Consider the following 16309-nt stretch of genomic DNA (forward strand, 5'->3'; position numbering starts at 1 on the left):
TCTCAGCTAACTAAGGCTGTAAGTAGGCTCAATGCTACTAACTAGGACAGTAACACACCCAGCAGATGCGTGGGTTATGTGAGCTCCTTAGGAAGGCCTTTATGGATTCAGATTGGTCCTTGTTTTACCGGCCAACTGCAAACAGGAGAGGCATTGTCCTGCACCCACCCCATAGCTGTCAACTCAGTGAGCCAGGCAGCTTCAGAGCATGTGAAGCCAGTGACCAGAGGTGGCAGATAGGCACGCCAGGATCAGATTCTGCATGGATCGTTTAGCTCAACCCACCACATGTGGTTTCCTGGCTTCCGAGTTTTGCTGCTCTGAGGCTATAAAACCAGCCATAGGGCAGCAAGAGGCTCAAGTGGTCACGGAGTCTGGAAGAGGACACAGAGAGCCACAAACTCAGAGATGGAGCAGCCCCAGCGCCTGTTGCTCCTGCTCTCCCTTCTGTCCTACTCCTCGGTCCATGCTGGTGAGTAGAGGAAGCCAGGGGCACAGGTGACCATCCAGGATCCGTGCACCAGCTGTCCCCTCTGCTCCTGCTCAGGAATCTGTCTGTCTTTCAGGGGCTTTGCGGAGTCAGATTGTGGGGGGGCACGAAGCCAAACCCCACTCCAGACCCTACATGGCAGCCCTGAAGGTCTCTGGTGATTTCGGATGCGGGGGATTTCTGGTGGCCCCGGACTGGGTGATGACCGCTGCTCACTGCATGGGGTAGGTACTGGTGCCTGGTTTGTCCTTCTTGTATTGACTGCTGGAGTAAATTTTAAAAACAGGCTTCATCTGCTAATCGGTATGAAGCCAGCTCTCTCTGCAGCCTCCCCCCCTTTGCTCAGTAAAGTGACCCACATTTGTCTCCTGCCGGTTTCAGGGATATCACTGTCATCCTGGGAGCTCACAATATCCACGAGCCAGAGGAGTCGCAGCAGGTGCTGGGAGTTGAGAGCTACCACATGCACCCTGAATACAACAATGTCTTGATAAATAATGACATCCTGCTGCTAAAGGTAAGTGACTTGTTTGCCCTGGGGAAGGTCACCCCAACAACTGCTGAGGGGCTCGTGCGGAGAGCTGAGAACAGAGAGGTAATCTTGCATGGGAAGACGCCAGAGCCCCCTTTGCAAATTGGGCCTTACTATTGTGTGCTGGGCCAGCCAGAGAAAGGAAACCGCAGGCAGTTCTTATAGCTTCAGCCTTCCTGGACTTCTTGGGGTTCGGAGCAGTCAGTCCCCTCCCCCCCAGCACAGATCACCCAGTGTCAGTCACATTGTCCCACACCCCTCCAAGCTACATGCAGAATTGGCACCTTTCAGCCCCCTAGACTGCTTTGTGCAAGCATCAGGGCTCAATGCTGAGTACAGCCTCTCCCATCACCTGGCAAGGGGGGGTACTAGACATCTGCTCCCTGAGACACGCTCTTGGCTTGACGCCTGTCTCCAGATTCTACTGACTCTTGCTTGGGCCTGAATGCTCCTCCTCTTCCTCCCACCCAGCTGACAGCAAGGGCCAAGCTGAATAAATACGTCCAGGTCATCCCCCTGCCCAAGACCAGCAGTGACCTCCCCCCGGACACCAGGTGCAGCCTGGCGGGATGGGGCCTCATTGACAAAGAGCGAATCACCAACAGGCTTTTTGAGACCAACGTCACCATCTACAGCCGCCGGAAATGCCTCAACGTCTACCCCCACCTCACCGATGGGATGATCTGTGCCGGCAGCTTCCACCAGCTCAAAGACTCCAGCCAGGTCAGGACTGGACACACTGGCAAACGGGGGAATGGGGAAGTGGTGGGATCAGCATCTCAGCTCCTGGCTGGGGCTGCCTGGGTTCCCTCCCAGCAGGAGAGACTCACGGATGCAAATCTCCTGCCCACTCATGTGTCTTCCCTAAGGGTTTCCCCCTAATTTCCCAGACCAGACCAGGCCCTGCATTCTGGAGGAGAGTTTGCTACTCAGCTGGGAAATCTATGGGAGCACAAGGCTTAGCACTGATGGGTTCCCTTCACCCCGCCTTACTGCATCCTGTCTACACTAGAGCTGGGCAAAAATTTTCAACCTACAAATTTTTGGGGGAGAAAAAAGCAGATTTTGGTCACCCAAAACGTGGCACCAGTGTGTGCGCGATTCACCAAATGGTTTCCATCAACAAAACAACTCACTCCATGTTTCTGAACACAGTCAAAGCAGGGTGCTTTGGCTCGGTCAGATTGAAACGGTTGTGACTTTTCAATTCGCCCTCTGGAAATTTCCCTCTGTTTGCCTTGCAAAAGCTCCGCCCTCAAGTAGAGATGTAAGCGACTATCTGATAAGCACAAGCTTATCGGATAGTTGAGTAGTGACCTGACTAGTCAGTCCCCTGCCCTTGCTGTCTCTAACAGACAGAGGCAGCAAGTGGGGGAGCAGGAGGCGGTGCTCGGGGGGAGCTGGCTCTATGGGGGCAGTGCCAATTCCCATTGCAGCCGCTTCATCCTTTGAAATGTACAAGACCCCATGGGCCGGAGGGGCTCTTGTACATTTCAAAAGCTGAAGCAGCCGCATTGGGAACCCATGTGAGCGTGAGACTGCTTCAGTCCCCGCTGGCCCTGTGCTCCCTGCAGCAGGCAGCTAAGGAACAGGAGCCAGTGCTGGGGGGAGCTGGCTTAAAAGCTGGTTCCTCTCAACACCATCCCCAAGGTACTGCATGCTTCCCCCTGACAGGGGCTAGTGCCAGAGGAGCCTCTGTTTGTGCTGGACAAAGGTGGCCACCGTGAACAGAGGCTGCTCCGGCACCAGCCCCCGTTTCAGTGATCAGGGCTGTCCGCTGTGAACAGGTGCTGTTGGGCTCAATGCAAGCTGGGACCCAGCAGTCCCAGATCACGCTTATCCCTGTGCCTCTGTATTTTAAATGCAGAGCCACAGCACAAGTGGCTCAGTCCCAGCTCAAGGTGGGTCCTGGTGCTACCCCCACTGCGGCTCTGCAGAGCAGTCCTATCGACTAATTGTATAGTAAATACAAATTGTATTGACTATATGATTAGCCTGATAACCACATTTTAACATCCTTACCCCCAAGGAAGTGTTTCATTTTGCCCTGACCCCTTTTCTACCCCTCTCTGTCGTGTGGACCTGGCACGATCTGGAAAAGCCATTATTAGCACAGCTCTAGTCCAGACATCTTCAGCACGAGCTGGTGGGAATGCCCCTGCTGCAGTCACATGGGCAGTGGTCTTGAAGCAGAAAGCTTTAATTTAGCTGGCTTGGGTACCAGAGCAGGGAAGCCACAGCAGAGCGAGCTGGACCTGGGAGGTGCTGACCCAGGGCCCTGGATGGGTTTGCACATCCTATCACACTGCGGCCGATTCACTGCTCTGGTATCTGAGCCAGTAGAATTAGAGCTTCTTGAGCACATCAGCTTTGTGTTGCAGTCACACCCAGCAACTGCATTGAGCTTGTGTGGAACAGCCAACTCAGTGGGTTGACCCTTAAGGTACAGGCGTGGAAATCACTCACGTTACACTAGGGATGAACTTAAAAAACATCCAATGGTCTGGTAGCACTTTACAGACTAACGAACCACATAGCTGGGATCATGAGCTTTCGAGGGCACAGCCCACTTCTTCGGATGACCGGAGTTCTTCACCTGAAGAAGTGGGCTGTGCCCCCGAAAGATCGACATGTGTTGTTAGTCTATAAAGTGCTACCAGACCATGGTGGTTGTTTAAGTTTCTCCTGCACAGACTAACTCGGCTCCCTCCTGAAGCACTAGGGATTAAGTTGGCTCTGTGTCTGGAAAGCCTCTGAATTCCCTCCTCTTCATGTGACCTCTTCTCTGTTTGGCAGGGAGATTCCGGGGGGCCTCTGGTCTGCAATGGGGTGGCACAGGGAGTCGTCTCCTTTGGCTACAGCTTCCCCCCCGCTGTGTACACCCGCATTGCCAACTACCTGCAGTGGATCAGAAAGGTCATGGGCTAGACGACAGGAGAGGAAGATGCTCCAGCTTCTCCTCCACTACGTGCTGCCTTGGAGCCCTGTGCTGCTTTCTCTCATGCTGCATCCACTGGCTTTTCTCTCCCTTCGGGGTGTGTATGAAATCCCAGGGGACAAGGCTTGCTCTTGCTGTGTCTGTGGCCTTGGAGCTCGGCGGCTGTGTGCCCCACAGGTCCCTTGTTACCTGGGTGCTGTTGGCTCAGAAGAGGAACGTCACATTTTCAGCCCGACTCCCCAGGCCTGCATTCTCACAGCCCTTCCCCACAGATCACTGCTCCATCCCAGCTCTGTCGCTGTGCTGCCTGGCCTGTAACAAGCCTGGAAAATAAACTCCTGTCTGCATTGCACCGTGTCTCAGGTTCTCTCCCTTCGCAGTGTCTCCTCTCAGGGGGTTTCTGATCAGGACCAAGTTCTGCTCCCAGCTGCAACGGGGTAAGCCCTTTGATTTCAGTGTGTTGCAGGGGTATAAATGAGCAACTCAGGCCAGAGGTGACTTCACACCCCCCACAGGGAAGTGAACCAAGAGAACTAAAAACGACCCATGTGGTTTTCTGATCCTGGGCTGAGCAGCCTTTAACATCTACCCGCCAGATCAGCTTTGCAGGCAGTGCAGTTTGGGTACAAACCCGCTCACATCCTGCCCCTTGCCTCCTTGTGCTTTTCTTGTTGCACTGGGTCGGTCACCGATTGCTGCAGAAACTCCCACTGAAGTCAGTCAGAACAGAGTTAGGCCAGTTATGTGCACACCCAGCCGTGCCAGCTCACATGGTTTCATTGCCAAGCATGATGGTTTGGTGTTTTCCTTAAAGCTCCTCTTTGCACCACTTACTCTCTGCTTCCATTTCATAACATTTGCTAGCCTAACTCTATGCGTAAGGGAAGAAGCTTCCCTGGGGAGGGGTAGTTTGTTTAGTAATTGGGTTTCTCACACCATGCTGCTGGTCCTAGCCTCTGTTCGAGACAACACAGTAAAACTTGGGATGTGATCTGGCCCCATTACCTGATCATCTGCACATCTCACTATCTTCCATCCACCAGGTAGAGCCACCATGTGCCATAGAGAGAAACTCATCTGTTTCTAACTGAGTTTAAAGCGGATAAACAAATGCATGAAGAGAAGGCTGCCAAACCCCGCCCCCCCCCCCCCCAAAACACAACCTCATGTGGCTGCTGCTATCAGTAACTGGCAGATGTGACATCATGGGAAAAAAATCTGAGGAGGCAGAAAAGGTGATCTGCGCAGGGAGACATGTCAAAGTTATTGGTATCAGAGTGATAAAGCAGCTATCGCCAAACCTCAGCATTTAAGAGCTCTACTCAGCTTCTCACCAATCCGCCTCAGGCTCCTGGCTTCAGTAGAGCTTCGCCCATTTATACCTGCTGGGGCATTAACTCCCTTGGCCTCCAGAACTCCTGGGTCCTAACAGAAGTAGATTGATGGAGGGAGGTTTGGAAAACAGGTCAACAGGGAGAGGTGCTTTCAAGACTGTAACCTCCAGCATAGCTCCCCTGTGACTGGTTTGAGAGGTTGTAGAAGTTTAGCTTGGAATAAATGTGGGAAGGAAATCATTCAGGATTGTCTCTCTGGTTAGGGTTGCCAGGTGTCTGGTTTTCACCCGGACAGTACATTATTTCTGGCCCCTGTCCAGTAAAAAAACCAGAAGATACCGGGCATGTAAAACGTCTGGTATTTTCTGTTTTTCTTGGACGGAAGGCTGGTGGGGACATTGTTCCTCTGCCGCATCTGGCATGGGTGGGGGGTGGGGCAAGGAACGTGTGGATTCTTAAAGGCGCAGCAACCTGTTTTGTGCTCCTGGTTTTTTTGCTCAACAACTTTAGTCTCCATGGAATCTCCATCCCTAGAGGTTTCAAAGTCCCAGCTTGACACCACTCTGGCTGGGTTGATTGAGTTGGGGTTGATCCTGCTTTGGGCAGGGGGCTGGACTCGATGACTCCTGAGGTCTCTGCCAGGCCTGGGATTCCCTCTGGGGCACCTGGCACTAGCCCCTGTCAGAGGACAGACTAGTGGGCTGATGGTCCGTTGTTCTGAGCTGGTCTGGCTGTTCTTATGAGCAGAGATGAAAGGAAGCGGGTGTGCCCTAGTATCCAGCTCCAGCAGGAGCGGGCTGAGCTGCAGCAAAAGTCAGCAGGGATCTCGTTAAAGAGCAGGCAGATTCCTTGATTGCAATAGGACCTAGAAATGGAAATGTTAAGTTACTTTCAGCACTGCTTATGAGGGGACCCATTGAAAACAGATACCGATTACCGGTCGCTTGAAAGGCTGAAGGGGGATTCTTTGGAGACCAGCAGATAAAGATGCTGGGATAAATAACCTGGGTTTAAACGGACTCAGGGCCTCTTCCTGGATCCAGCGAATGGATTGGACAGGACCCCGGTCTACAGAGGGCCCGAGTCCTAAAGGACGGACTTTGGCCTGCAGGGGTCACAGAAGAGGGGGTTGCCATTCTGAGCTAAAGGGTGATGAACTTGGGCTCTGGCAAGAGCAGCCCTTCCATGTTGGGATGTGTGTGTGGCAGGGGCTTGGCTGCTTGTTAATACAGCTTCTTATGCAGGTAGGTTCCTTTGTGGTTTTTAATGTTTTCCCTGCAGTGCTTTTATCTTCAGAATAAACACTCTGCTTGTTTGGAGGTGGCTGCCAACTGCAGCAATTAAAGCGCACTGGCCTTGAGGGCAGAATCGAAGCAGGGCTGCTCTTGTGCCTGAAATAACAGCAGCGCTGCCTGGAAATACCCTGGTCGGAAGGGAGACACACGTGCCTCCACCCAAGAGCAGCAATGGCTTGAGGGTGCCTGACCTGCCTGGAGCCCAGAGGGAAAATCCAGGTGCAACCAGCACCCAGCCCTTGGAGGAAATTACTACGAGAGGAGGGCAAAGAATTAAAGGAAACTTGTTCCACTGCTGAGAACGTTCCACTCCAAATTCAAAATGCCCTTTGCAGAAGCTGCCATTTTAACCTAGAGGTCCTGGGAGACACGACTGATACATGCGCTTGTGCTGACTCTGCAGAGGCGAGTTCTGCCCTGACCACACTAGCTGCTGCTGAGAGGCATTTTGTAGCTACTGCTCCAAGCTATGCAAGAGCAAACTGATTCTATGTTGATTAGTCAGCTGAACCCAGCTCCTGTGGTTTTTCTAGGCGCTAATTCTCACGTACCTCAGGCTATAAAACCAGGCCAGGAGTGGCCAGAGAATTGCAGCTTGGCCTGGAAGGGGATTGGCAAAGCAGAGAACTCCAAGATGAAGCGACCCTTTGGCCTCTTGCTCCTGCTCTCAGCATCAGCCTACTCAGGTCAGTAGAGAGCCCGAGGTCTGGACAGCCACGCACCAGGTGAGGGAAGACCAGACCAGGAGCATGTTTCTCTTTCAGGAGCTTCATGCAGTTGGATCGTGGGAGGGCACGAAGCCAAAGCCCACTCTAGACCTTACATGGCCTATCTGAAGGGAGACACCTCGGATTTCTGCGGAGGGTTTCTGGTGGACCCAGGCTGGGTGATGACAGCTGCTCGCTGCAGGGGGTAAGATTTTGTTTGGTGCTTGTACAGCACTGATGCAAGGGAATCCCAATCCATGGCCAGGGATGCCAGGCATTCCCGCACTGCAAATAATAAATACCTCTCCCTTTTTCTTGGGTTTATACCTCACATGTGCAGTGGACGAACCAACTAACGTATGCATTGGTGGTGCAGCTGTGGTGCACCTAGAGCATTAGAGAAAATGTGGGAGTTAATCTCTTGTATTGCACCGACGTCCATTAGTAAGTGACAAGCTCTAAAGCTTGCCAGACCTTGTCACTAATGTAGATATTTTAGTTTGTCTGTCTGTCTTGATCTGCCTAGACAAGAACTCCTCTTCTCAAAGTTTAAGCCGTAAGAGCTAGGGCTAGCAAATTTGTTATGCAGCTTCCTCATCATCACATAAAGCAAGGCCAGGGTTTGTTTGTGCCAGGATGATAGGGTGTGCCTGGAATGGGATTGCTGCTCATAAAACCACACAGAAAAGAGAGACTCAGTAGGCAGGGGAAGGGACTGGCTGGAAGCACACCCCCTTGCCATGACTGCTCCATCCCCGAGCCTCCCACTCCTAAAGTGCCTTTTAGGGAGGGTGGAGTGGACGAAACTCGCCCCCGCCCCCGGACTTGTACAGGACATTGCCAGCTGATCCCTTTCATCAGGGAGCGAGGGGAAAGTGCAGAGTGCTGCATTCCTCACTGGCTGAGGAGTGCAGGGGGCAGATGAGCTGTGCTCTTTGCCTTCACTCCCTGACAGGCACAGGAAGGAGAAGAGCAAGCAGCCCTGATATGAATCTTGGAGGGGGATAGGGCTCTGTACCCCCTTGCCCTCCCCACCCACCCCTACATACACCCCAACTTCCCCAACCTGATTCGTGCATTCCCCTCACAGCCCCCTGCCCCGAGCTCCCATGCCTCCAACTAACTCCTTCACTTCACACATCCCCAGCTCCTCTGCCCTGCACCCCTCCTCACCCACCAATCCGGACTCCTGCACTCCCACACCCCCAGCCCTATGCCTGCACATCTCCAAGCCCCTGCCCTGACTCCTGCACCCCCTCCCCACATCCCTAACCCTTGCCCGGAGCCCCTCACACCCTATCACTCCCCAACCTCCCTGCCCTCTACCCTACACTTACATTTTTCAGGTACCCTCCTAACCTCTTGCCCTTAGGGTCCCTCCAAGGAGAGCTGCAATACAATAGTACCTGTAAGAATTTAAGTTAGTCATCCCTGGATTGAACCCAAGATGAGCCAGAAAAATAGGATGAACCTGGAATAGGACTGCTTCTCAATAAACCTTACAGAAGAGAGAAAACCAATTTGGAATAGTGCTCTGTTTTGGCACGGCTCAATCATTTATTAAGACAAACTAGGAGAAAATGTTGTTGCAAGCTACTCTGAAATGTAGCCCTTTTTGATAAAACATAGTGAATAAGAGTTTATAGGGATAAAGAAAAAATACACTTGATGAAATTTCTACATAAAATAATTTGGTTTTGGTAAGAAGAAAAATTGTAAATCCCTTTTTTAAAGAAATCCAAAATAAAAATTAACGTCATAAAACTATTTTTGAAAAATGCAGTGACTTAAATAAAGCAGGTACATTTTCTTTTTATTTTAAAAAACCCTTAACTGTGGTAATAAAAGATATTACCTCTTCCACCTTGTCTCTAACCAGAGTTTTTGGTTCATTGGCCATTCCAAAAACCATTACAAAAAACCATTAGGACACAGGTTGATTTTTAAAAAATTTCAGAGACTAAAAAAAGTTGAGTCAAACAAAACATTTTTACTTTGAAAGGGATGTTCAAGTGTGTTTGCATTTTGTGATGAAACAAAAAACACTCAACTCAGTTTGACCCCCCAAAATAAAAGTGTAACATTTTCAAACAGATGAACACTGACTTGTTCAGACTTTTGTTGGCCAAAATAACTCAGCAAAACTGACATTTTCAAAAATCTGGCAGCATCATCTGGCAGCATCATCCAATCAATCTCATTTAGGGGAAAATGCCATGCCAAATCAAACCAAGGCTTCGTCTAGACTTCAGAGTTTTTCTGGGATACTGAAGATATCCCAGAAAAACTCTGCCACGTCCAAGGAATGCATCTGCTTTTCTGAAAAAAAAATTCAGAAAAGCAGACATGGGTTTTTTTTGGCATCCCTGTAAACCTCGTTTTACAAGGAAGAAGGGATGTTCCAAAAAAGGATGTTTCCAACATTTGGCCCAGCGTAGACCAGCCAAATGTTGGAAAAGCCTCTTCCAAAAAAAGAATCAGAAAGATACGCAAATTGCAGCTCTCAATTTGCGTATCTTTTTCCACTAGAACTGTATGATCTAGACACAGCCTCAGTGGCGCTGTCTATCCGAAACATTTTTGCCAGCACTAGTGTCACCTTTCAAAAGCTTGAAACCCATCTCTTCCTTCTCCTACTTGCTCTGCATTCGGAGCAGAGCGCATCTTGCCAGTGGCCCTGCTTTGACTGACTGAAAGAGCTGGGAGAGACATGGACATTCTCAGGGCAGGTGGGGGCCGTGAGTGAGAGCCCAGAGCAGGTGTTGGTGGAAAGATTTGCTTTTTCATCTGATTGGATCTGAAAATGCGTTGTAATATTTAACTCCAGAATTGTTAACACGAATACTGACCGATACTCGATCCTAAGGCCAGAAGGGACCACTGATCATCCAGCCTGACCCATATAGCACAGGCCTGAGAATGGTCCCCAAATAATTCTGAGAACAGATTGGTTAGAAAAAACATCCAAACTTGATTTGAAAGTCATCTGAATGAGAATCCGCCCCTAGTAAATCCTCGCTGTGGCTAATTACTCTTGTCTAGCTTCACCTTCCAATCACTGGCTTGTTAGACTTTCTCTGCTAAACTGAAGAGCCCTTTATTGAATGTGTTTCCTGCGTAGGCACTAGTAAACTGTGATCAAGTCATCCCTTCCCTTTCTCTGTTACACAATGAGCCAGCAGTAGAATCAGGAGCAGAACCCAGATGTCCTGATGCCCTAACTACCCCAAACTCCCATAGACAGGCCTGATTCTCAAGCACATTAAGGACTCCTTAAGGGCCAGGAAGCAGCTGTCTGGGGAAACACATGCTCACATTAAGACCCTTTGAAATCAGCTCACAGATCTCCTTTAGCTTTATGTCTCTAGGCTGTGCAATAGGCTTCCTTCTGTTTACGGCTGCACCATCTTTTCTAGGTAGCTAGTGGGAGGGTGTCAGGTGCAGCTACCACCCAGTTACAGAGCAAGCCAGCAAAGGAACAGCCGTGTGATTAATTTGCTTTTACCAATGTCAGGAACCTGACAGTCACCTTAGGAGCCCACAATATCCACCAGCAAGAGGACTCCCAGCAAACATTTGCAGTTGAAAAATATTACGAACCCTCGAACTACAAACTCTCTGCAGTCAGCGACATCCTTTTGCTGAAGGTAACGAAGACCTAACAGGCTTATAGTCGCTTCCAGCGTTCCTACCTCAGAGTGTCCTTCCAGGTTTGGTGCTTGGCTGTGGTGAGAAGTCATTTACGCCAGAGGGGAGCTGAAGATGTAAAGTGCAGCACTGGCTCTGCCCTTTCCCCAAAATTTGGATTGGGGTGCCAGCATGGGTCCATAATCTGGGGTTTGCGGTTGGGAGGGTGGGCATAAACCCCACCTTGGGGAGCCTGACTTGGATGAAGATTTTTATGATGGCAGCTAGCAGCCAAAGGCACACACCACAGCCCAGGTGTACAAGTCCTGTGCAAAAAAAACCAGAACAAAAATATGGGCCCTGCCTTAAATAGCTTAATCTAAGACCAGAGACAGATGGGTAGGCTGACAGGAGAGTACAACAAAGGAGATGCTATATGTCACCCAGCACACGGTGCAGTGAGCACAGCAGCTACCTTCTGACTGTTGACATTTGTGTAAGCATCACACCCAAGGAGAGCTGGAGGAGCGGTCTGAAGGGGAAACAAGCAGGTGGCTTTGGGGATGTTTCTGGGGAGTTCTGCCCAGATGAGGGGCAGCAAGGGGGAAAGCATAAAGGGGCGTATCTGAAAGGGTAACATGAGCGATGGAGGCTAGTATGACCACAGGTCTCTTGATTAAGTGACAGGATAGGGGTTGGGTAGGAACAGGACAGGGGGGAAAGTAGTTCAGCTTGATGCGATAGAGAAGGGAAAAACAGTGAGGCATGTCGTCCTTTTGCTCCCTTTTGCAGGGGACCGAGCCTTTGCCGGGCAACTAACATTTCTGAATCTCCCTCCCCCCAGCTGAATGGGAAAGCCAAAGTCAATGAATACGTCAACTACATTCAGCTGCCCAAGGCCAACAAGGTGGTTGCCCCATGGAGCCAGTGCAGCACAGCTGGATGGGGCAACATCGACCATGGGAAAGCCCCCAACAAGCTCTTTGAGACCACTGTCACCACCTGGCCGCCAAAGGAATGCCGCTCCTTGGACCCTGGTATAACGGACAACATAATCTGCGCAGGAAGCAAACAGTGGGTCAAGGACTCCAGCCAGGTCAGTAGCAGAGGCATCTAGGAGAGGATGGACCGGGAGGCAGGCCACCGAGAGCTACATGGGGTTAGCCTAACCTTGGCAGATCAGTCTGTAAGTTACCTAGGTTACTAAACATTAGTTTAAAACAGTTCCTTAAACTTGAAGATCGAGGAACAGCAACATTTTTTGGTTAAGGGGGGAAAAAAGCCCCCAGGGAAAAGTTTGGAGGGGGAGGGGTGAAGGCGGCTTGTCCCTTTAAGGGTGGCCATTTTTAATTCTGTTCTCTCCACGGCACATCGGTGTGCCACGGGACACACTAAGAAATGCGGGTTTCAAACCTCATTCTGGCTGTGACAGGTGCCTACCCCTTTGTCGTGGTTATTCTGTGTCTCCTACCAGCTTATCTTCCCCTTCTCTGTCTCTAACTTCCTCTTCCGTAGCACCCTCTCCATTTCTTCCTGCCCCTCCCCATGTCAGCTGAACAGGCACGCTAGAAACTTTTTGGCCGCTTGTCAGGCCTGCACTGTAATCTGAGCCTGCTTCCCGCTGGCTTTGGCCTGTGTGGGGTCACTGGCACTTGTACAGAATGAGCCAAAGACACTCCCTCTTTGTACCCATTTAACATTTGGGAAGCAATGACAACCCCCAGGGCAAGTCAGGACCAAATAAACGCAGACCATCACCACCGGGTCTCTGTCCAACCTGTTCTTCAAGACTGCCAGAGGGGGATTCCACGGCCTCCCTGGGCAATCTATTCTCGTTCTGAACTAGCCTGATAGTAGGAAAAGCTTCCAATTAGCTGATCTAAATCACTTGTCCCGTTGCATCCTGTCCTATTTTCAGTGACTTGGAGAACAAATGATCACTGTCCTCTTTCTAACAAGAGCCATTAACACATTTGAAAACGTGTGCCCCCTCCCACCTCAGTCCAGCTGTTTCAATCTTTCATCATGGATGAAGTTCTCTAAACTTTTTATAACTTTTGTTGCTCTCCTTTGGAGTCTCCAATTTGTCCCCCTCTGTCCTAACGTGTGGCACCTGGGACTGGACACATACCCCAGCTAGAGAGTCCCCAGTCATACAACGCTCCTGTTAATACAATCCAGAATGGTAGGGTTGTTGGTTTTTTGCACACTGCATCATACAGCTGGCTCTTGTTCAATTCATGATCCATTATGACCCCCTTATACTGTTAAGTTAACCCCACTTTGCAGTTGATTTCTCCTTCTTACATGACACACTTTGGCTTATTACATTTAATCATGTGGGCTTGAGGCCAGTTCTCCTATTTGAGATTAGTTTGAATTCTGATGTTCTCTGAAGGGTCAGAAGTATTGTCCCCTATAAACTATGCACTTGTGCACCCACGCCGATTCCAATTAGCATAGCACCCACAACTAGGTTTTGTTTCTACGAGTGGTGCACTTCCACAAATGCCTTGGTGCACACAGAAAAATTTATTCTGTACAAATGCACATAGGTGGAAAAGATTAGTGGGAATACCAGCTGGAAGCCCCCCCAGCTTTGTGCCATTTGCACATTTTGTAAACATCCACTAGTCTCTTACCCAAGAAGCCATTAATGAAATGATTGGAATAGTGACGGACCCCACTCAATGCACCCTCCCAGTCTGACTTCAAACCATTGATAACGGCTCTGAGTACTCGCTTTCCATTCATCTAGTCGGTATTTCCCTAGTTGGCTTATAGGAACACCATGTGGGGCTGTAGCAGAAAACCTTACTAAAACCAAGCTACCACCTCTAGTGCTTCCCCTCTAGCCACTAGGTCAGTAATAGCAAAGAAGAAATGGAGATGGTTTGACATGATTTCTTCTTTACAAATTCATGGTGGCTAATACTTAGTTAGCATTGAGCTGCGTACAAAATAATTGTTAAATAATTAGTTCAATGGTCTAACTTCAATATCAGGAAAGACATCAGCAGAGAACGCCTCATGTCCTCTTGGTTCCCCTTTTTGAAGAGAGCTACTGCATTTACTCTTCCGCAGTCCTGAGTCCTCACCCAGCCGCCACAATTTTTCAAAGAATTTTTCAACTAGTCCCTTAAGGACCCAATCATGAATTTTGTCAGGCCCTGCCAACTTTAATACATCTAACTCATCTAAAGATTTCTAACCCTGGCCTCTCTCTTTCTGGCTTGTGTTCCTTCCCTGTTGCTGCAATTATGGTTTTAAGTATCTAGCCGCAATTAATCTCTTTAATGTCAACTGAAGCAAAGTAGGGATTAAATACCTGCCCCATTGTCTGTTAGCTCTCCTTCCTTGCTAAGCAGTAGGCCTACACTTACTGTCCTCATTCTAATATTTATTGAGCCCCTTAAAAATCAAGTCTAAAATGGTCACCCTCTTGACAATTCTTCTAACTTCTGAAGCTAGAAGTTGTCTCCAAGGCAGTCCAAGAAATGATGGGAAATTTGTAGTGAGCCATATTGCCGTTATTCGCACACAGCAGCCATGCCAGGAGCACATAATCACCTCATCGATTAGAGTGAATCTTGGGGGAAAAAAATTCAAATCAATGGGAGCTTTGCCATTGATTTCAGTGGGGTCAAAATGGCAGCCAGTAGGGCAGAAGGTTCAGCATTTCCTAGCCCCTGTAGCTATTTTCCATTCTTGTTACTGTAGCAGGAAGGGGGTGTATGAAAATTGTGTGTTCAACATCTTCCTTGTGTTCATCAGGGGGACGCAGGTAACCCTCTAGTCTGCGAGGGGATAGCAGAAGGGATCTTCTCCTATGAATTTGAGTCTCCTCCTGGCTTTTACACTCGCATTGCCTCCTACATCCCCTGGATTCGGGAGATCATGAAGGAGTAAGCAGAAAAGAAGCCAAATCTTCTCCTGCACAAGTGGCAGCCTTTGAAAGCTGGAGTTTCCTTGTGCTGTAGCTTGTAGCTCTTCCCCCTCCCTATTCTGGAAAGCCGAGTGGCAATTTAGAGCTAAGAAAAGATGTGATGCCACTTTTGTCTTCCTCAGAAAAGATAAATCCCTTTAGACATGCAAACGCCAAGGTTTGTAATGTTATGGCTGCAGCTTACACCCCAGTGGGAAGGTGGTAGACAACTTTAGTGGGCATCACATTTTAAACTCCAGTGGGGTGCATATAGGTTAAGAGATTAAGTACCTACAGAGCCATCCTTACCCTTATGCAGAATACACAGCTCCATGGGCCATGCAAAAATTTGGGGAACCTCTGGGTCTTAATGTCCACCCAAAAAGTTTTTCCGTTAAAAGCATTTGCAGAAAAGAGCATCTAGATTGGCACGGATGCTTTTCTGCAAAAGCACTTTTTGCGGGAAAGCGTCAGTGCCAATCTGGGGACGTGGTTTTGTGCAAGAAAGCCCCGATCGCCATTTTTGCCATCGGGGCTTTTTTGCGCAAAACAATACCGCGTTGTCTACACTGGCCCTCTTGTGCAAATGCTTTTGCCCGAATGGGAGCAGCATAGTATTTCCGCAAGAACACTGACAATATTACATGAGATCAAAATACAGGACTATGTAACACTTTAAAGACTAACAAGATGGTTTATTAGATGATGAGCTTTCGTGGGTGAAAGCTCATCATCTAATAAACCATCTTGTTAGTCTTTAAAGTGCTACATCGTCCTGTATTTTGTTTCAGCTACACCAGACTAACACGGCTACATTTCTATCACTATTTTACATGAGATCATCAGTGTTCTTGAGGAAATTCAAGTGGCCAGTGTAGACAGCTGGCAAGCTTTTCCGCAACAGCAGCTGCTTTTGCAGAAAAACTTGCCAGTCTAGACGCAGCCAAGGTGCGGTGCGGTGCAGGGCAGGGCTAGCTCCCAGGTCTGTTCAACATCATGTAGATCTGCTCAGACTCCGGTGGCAGGTCTACATTAGGGCTTCCCCTGGTAGCTGCACTAGACATGGGGAACAGGAGTGCAGGTAACCAGAGCAGCAGGCATAAGGGAGCCTAACTTACACCATCCTGCACGTTTCTGAATTCAGGCCAATATTCCCAACTCTGGCAGGAGCTTGTGCCCCTCCCCAGCAAGTCAGAATTAATGCCTCCACTCATGCATAGCCCCTGGTCTGATCACAGCTTCATTCCTTCCTTGTTGCTGTCTTGCTGGATTGTCAAGAGCATGAAAAATAAACGTTCTGCTGCATTTCAAAGTGCTCTTCTGCTAGGAGTCTTATTGCCTCGCGTTTCCAGACATCACTCTGGGAGTGTCAGACTGAGAAAAGCTGAGGGTTATTCCCACTCTGAGTCTCATTCACAGCTAAAGCTGGGGGCTTACGTCTACACTACAAAGTTCTGCCAG

The 16309-nt window shown here is 49.4% G+C and overlaps 2 protein-coding genes across 5 annotated transcripts; both read left to right on the forward strand.

The window, feature by feature from the left end:
- Window positions 1-314: 314 nt before the first annotated feature.
- LOC102454962 (mast cell protease 1A-like) lies at window positions 315-4312 on the forward strand. The gene is made up of 5 exons (XM_006118212.4): window positions 315-472; window positions 567-714; window positions 872-1007; window positions 1494-1745; window positions 3819-4312. Exons 1-5 carry the CDS (start codon window positions 409-411, stop codon window positions 3948-3950), a joined length of 732 nt encoding a protein of 243 aa, XP_006118274.1. The 5' UTR covers window positions 315-408; the 3' UTR covers window positions 3951-4312.
- Window positions 4260-15544, forward strand: LOC142818981 (granzyme-like protein 1). Of its 4 annotated transcripts, none has more exons than XM_075902544.1 (6): window positions 4260-4397; window positions 7123-7275; window positions 7354-7501; window positions 10811-10943; window positions 11768-12019; window positions 14698-15544. In XM_075902544.1, exons 2-6 carry the CDS (start codon window positions 7224-7226, stop codon window positions 14830-14832), a joined length of 720 nt encoding a protein of 239 aa, XP_075758659.1. In that variant the 5' UTR covers window positions 4260-4397; window positions 7123-7223; the 3' UTR covers window positions 14833-15544. The 4 variants fall into 4 exon arrangements, with proteins under 4 accessions (XP_075758659.1, XP_075758660.1, XP_075758658.1 ...); XM_075902545.1 differs by lacking the exon at window positions 4260-4397 and adding an exon at window positions 5735-6538; XM_075902543.1 differs by lacking the exon at window positions 4260-4397 and adding an exon at window positions 6577-6994.
- The last annotated feature ends 765 nt before the right edge of the window (window positions 15545-16309 follow it).

Source organism: Pelodiscus sinensis, chromosome 19 (assembly GCF_049634645.1).
Source record: "Pelodiscus sinensis isolate JC-2024 chromosome 19, ASM4963464v1, whole genome shotgun sequence".
In the NCBI taxonomy this organism is placed as follows: domain Eukaryota; kingdom Metazoa; phylum Chordata; order Testudines; family Trionychidae; genus Pelodiscus; species Pelodiscus sinensis.

Bases quoted from the DNA above. Each gene is read 5' to 3' on its own strand.
- LOC102454962 (XM_006118212.4), top strand. From the start codon at position 409: ATGGAGCAGCCCCAGCGCCTGTTGCTCCTGCTCTCCCTTCTGTCCTAC. The intron at 715-871 runs GTAGGTACTGGT...TGCCGGTTTCAG, and splicing joins ACCGCTGCTCACTGCATGGG to GGATATCACTGTCATCCTGG. The intron at 1,746-3,818 runs GTCAGGACTGGA...TCTGTTTGGCAG, and splicing joins AGCTCAAAGACTCCAGCCAG to GGAGATTCCGGGGGGCCTCT.
- LOC142818981 (XM_075902542.1), top strand. From the start codon at position 7,059: ATGCAAGAGCAAACTGATTCTATGTTGATTAGTCAGCTGAACCCAGCT. The intron at 7,276-7,353 runs GTCAGTAGAGAG...TTTCTCTTTCAG, and splicing joins CTCAGCATCAGCCTACTCAG to GAGCTTCATGCAGTTGGATC. The intron at 10,944-11,767 runs GTAACGAAGACC...CCCTCCCCCCAG, and splicing joins GCGACATCCTTTTGCTGAAG to CTGAATGGGAAAGCCAAAGT.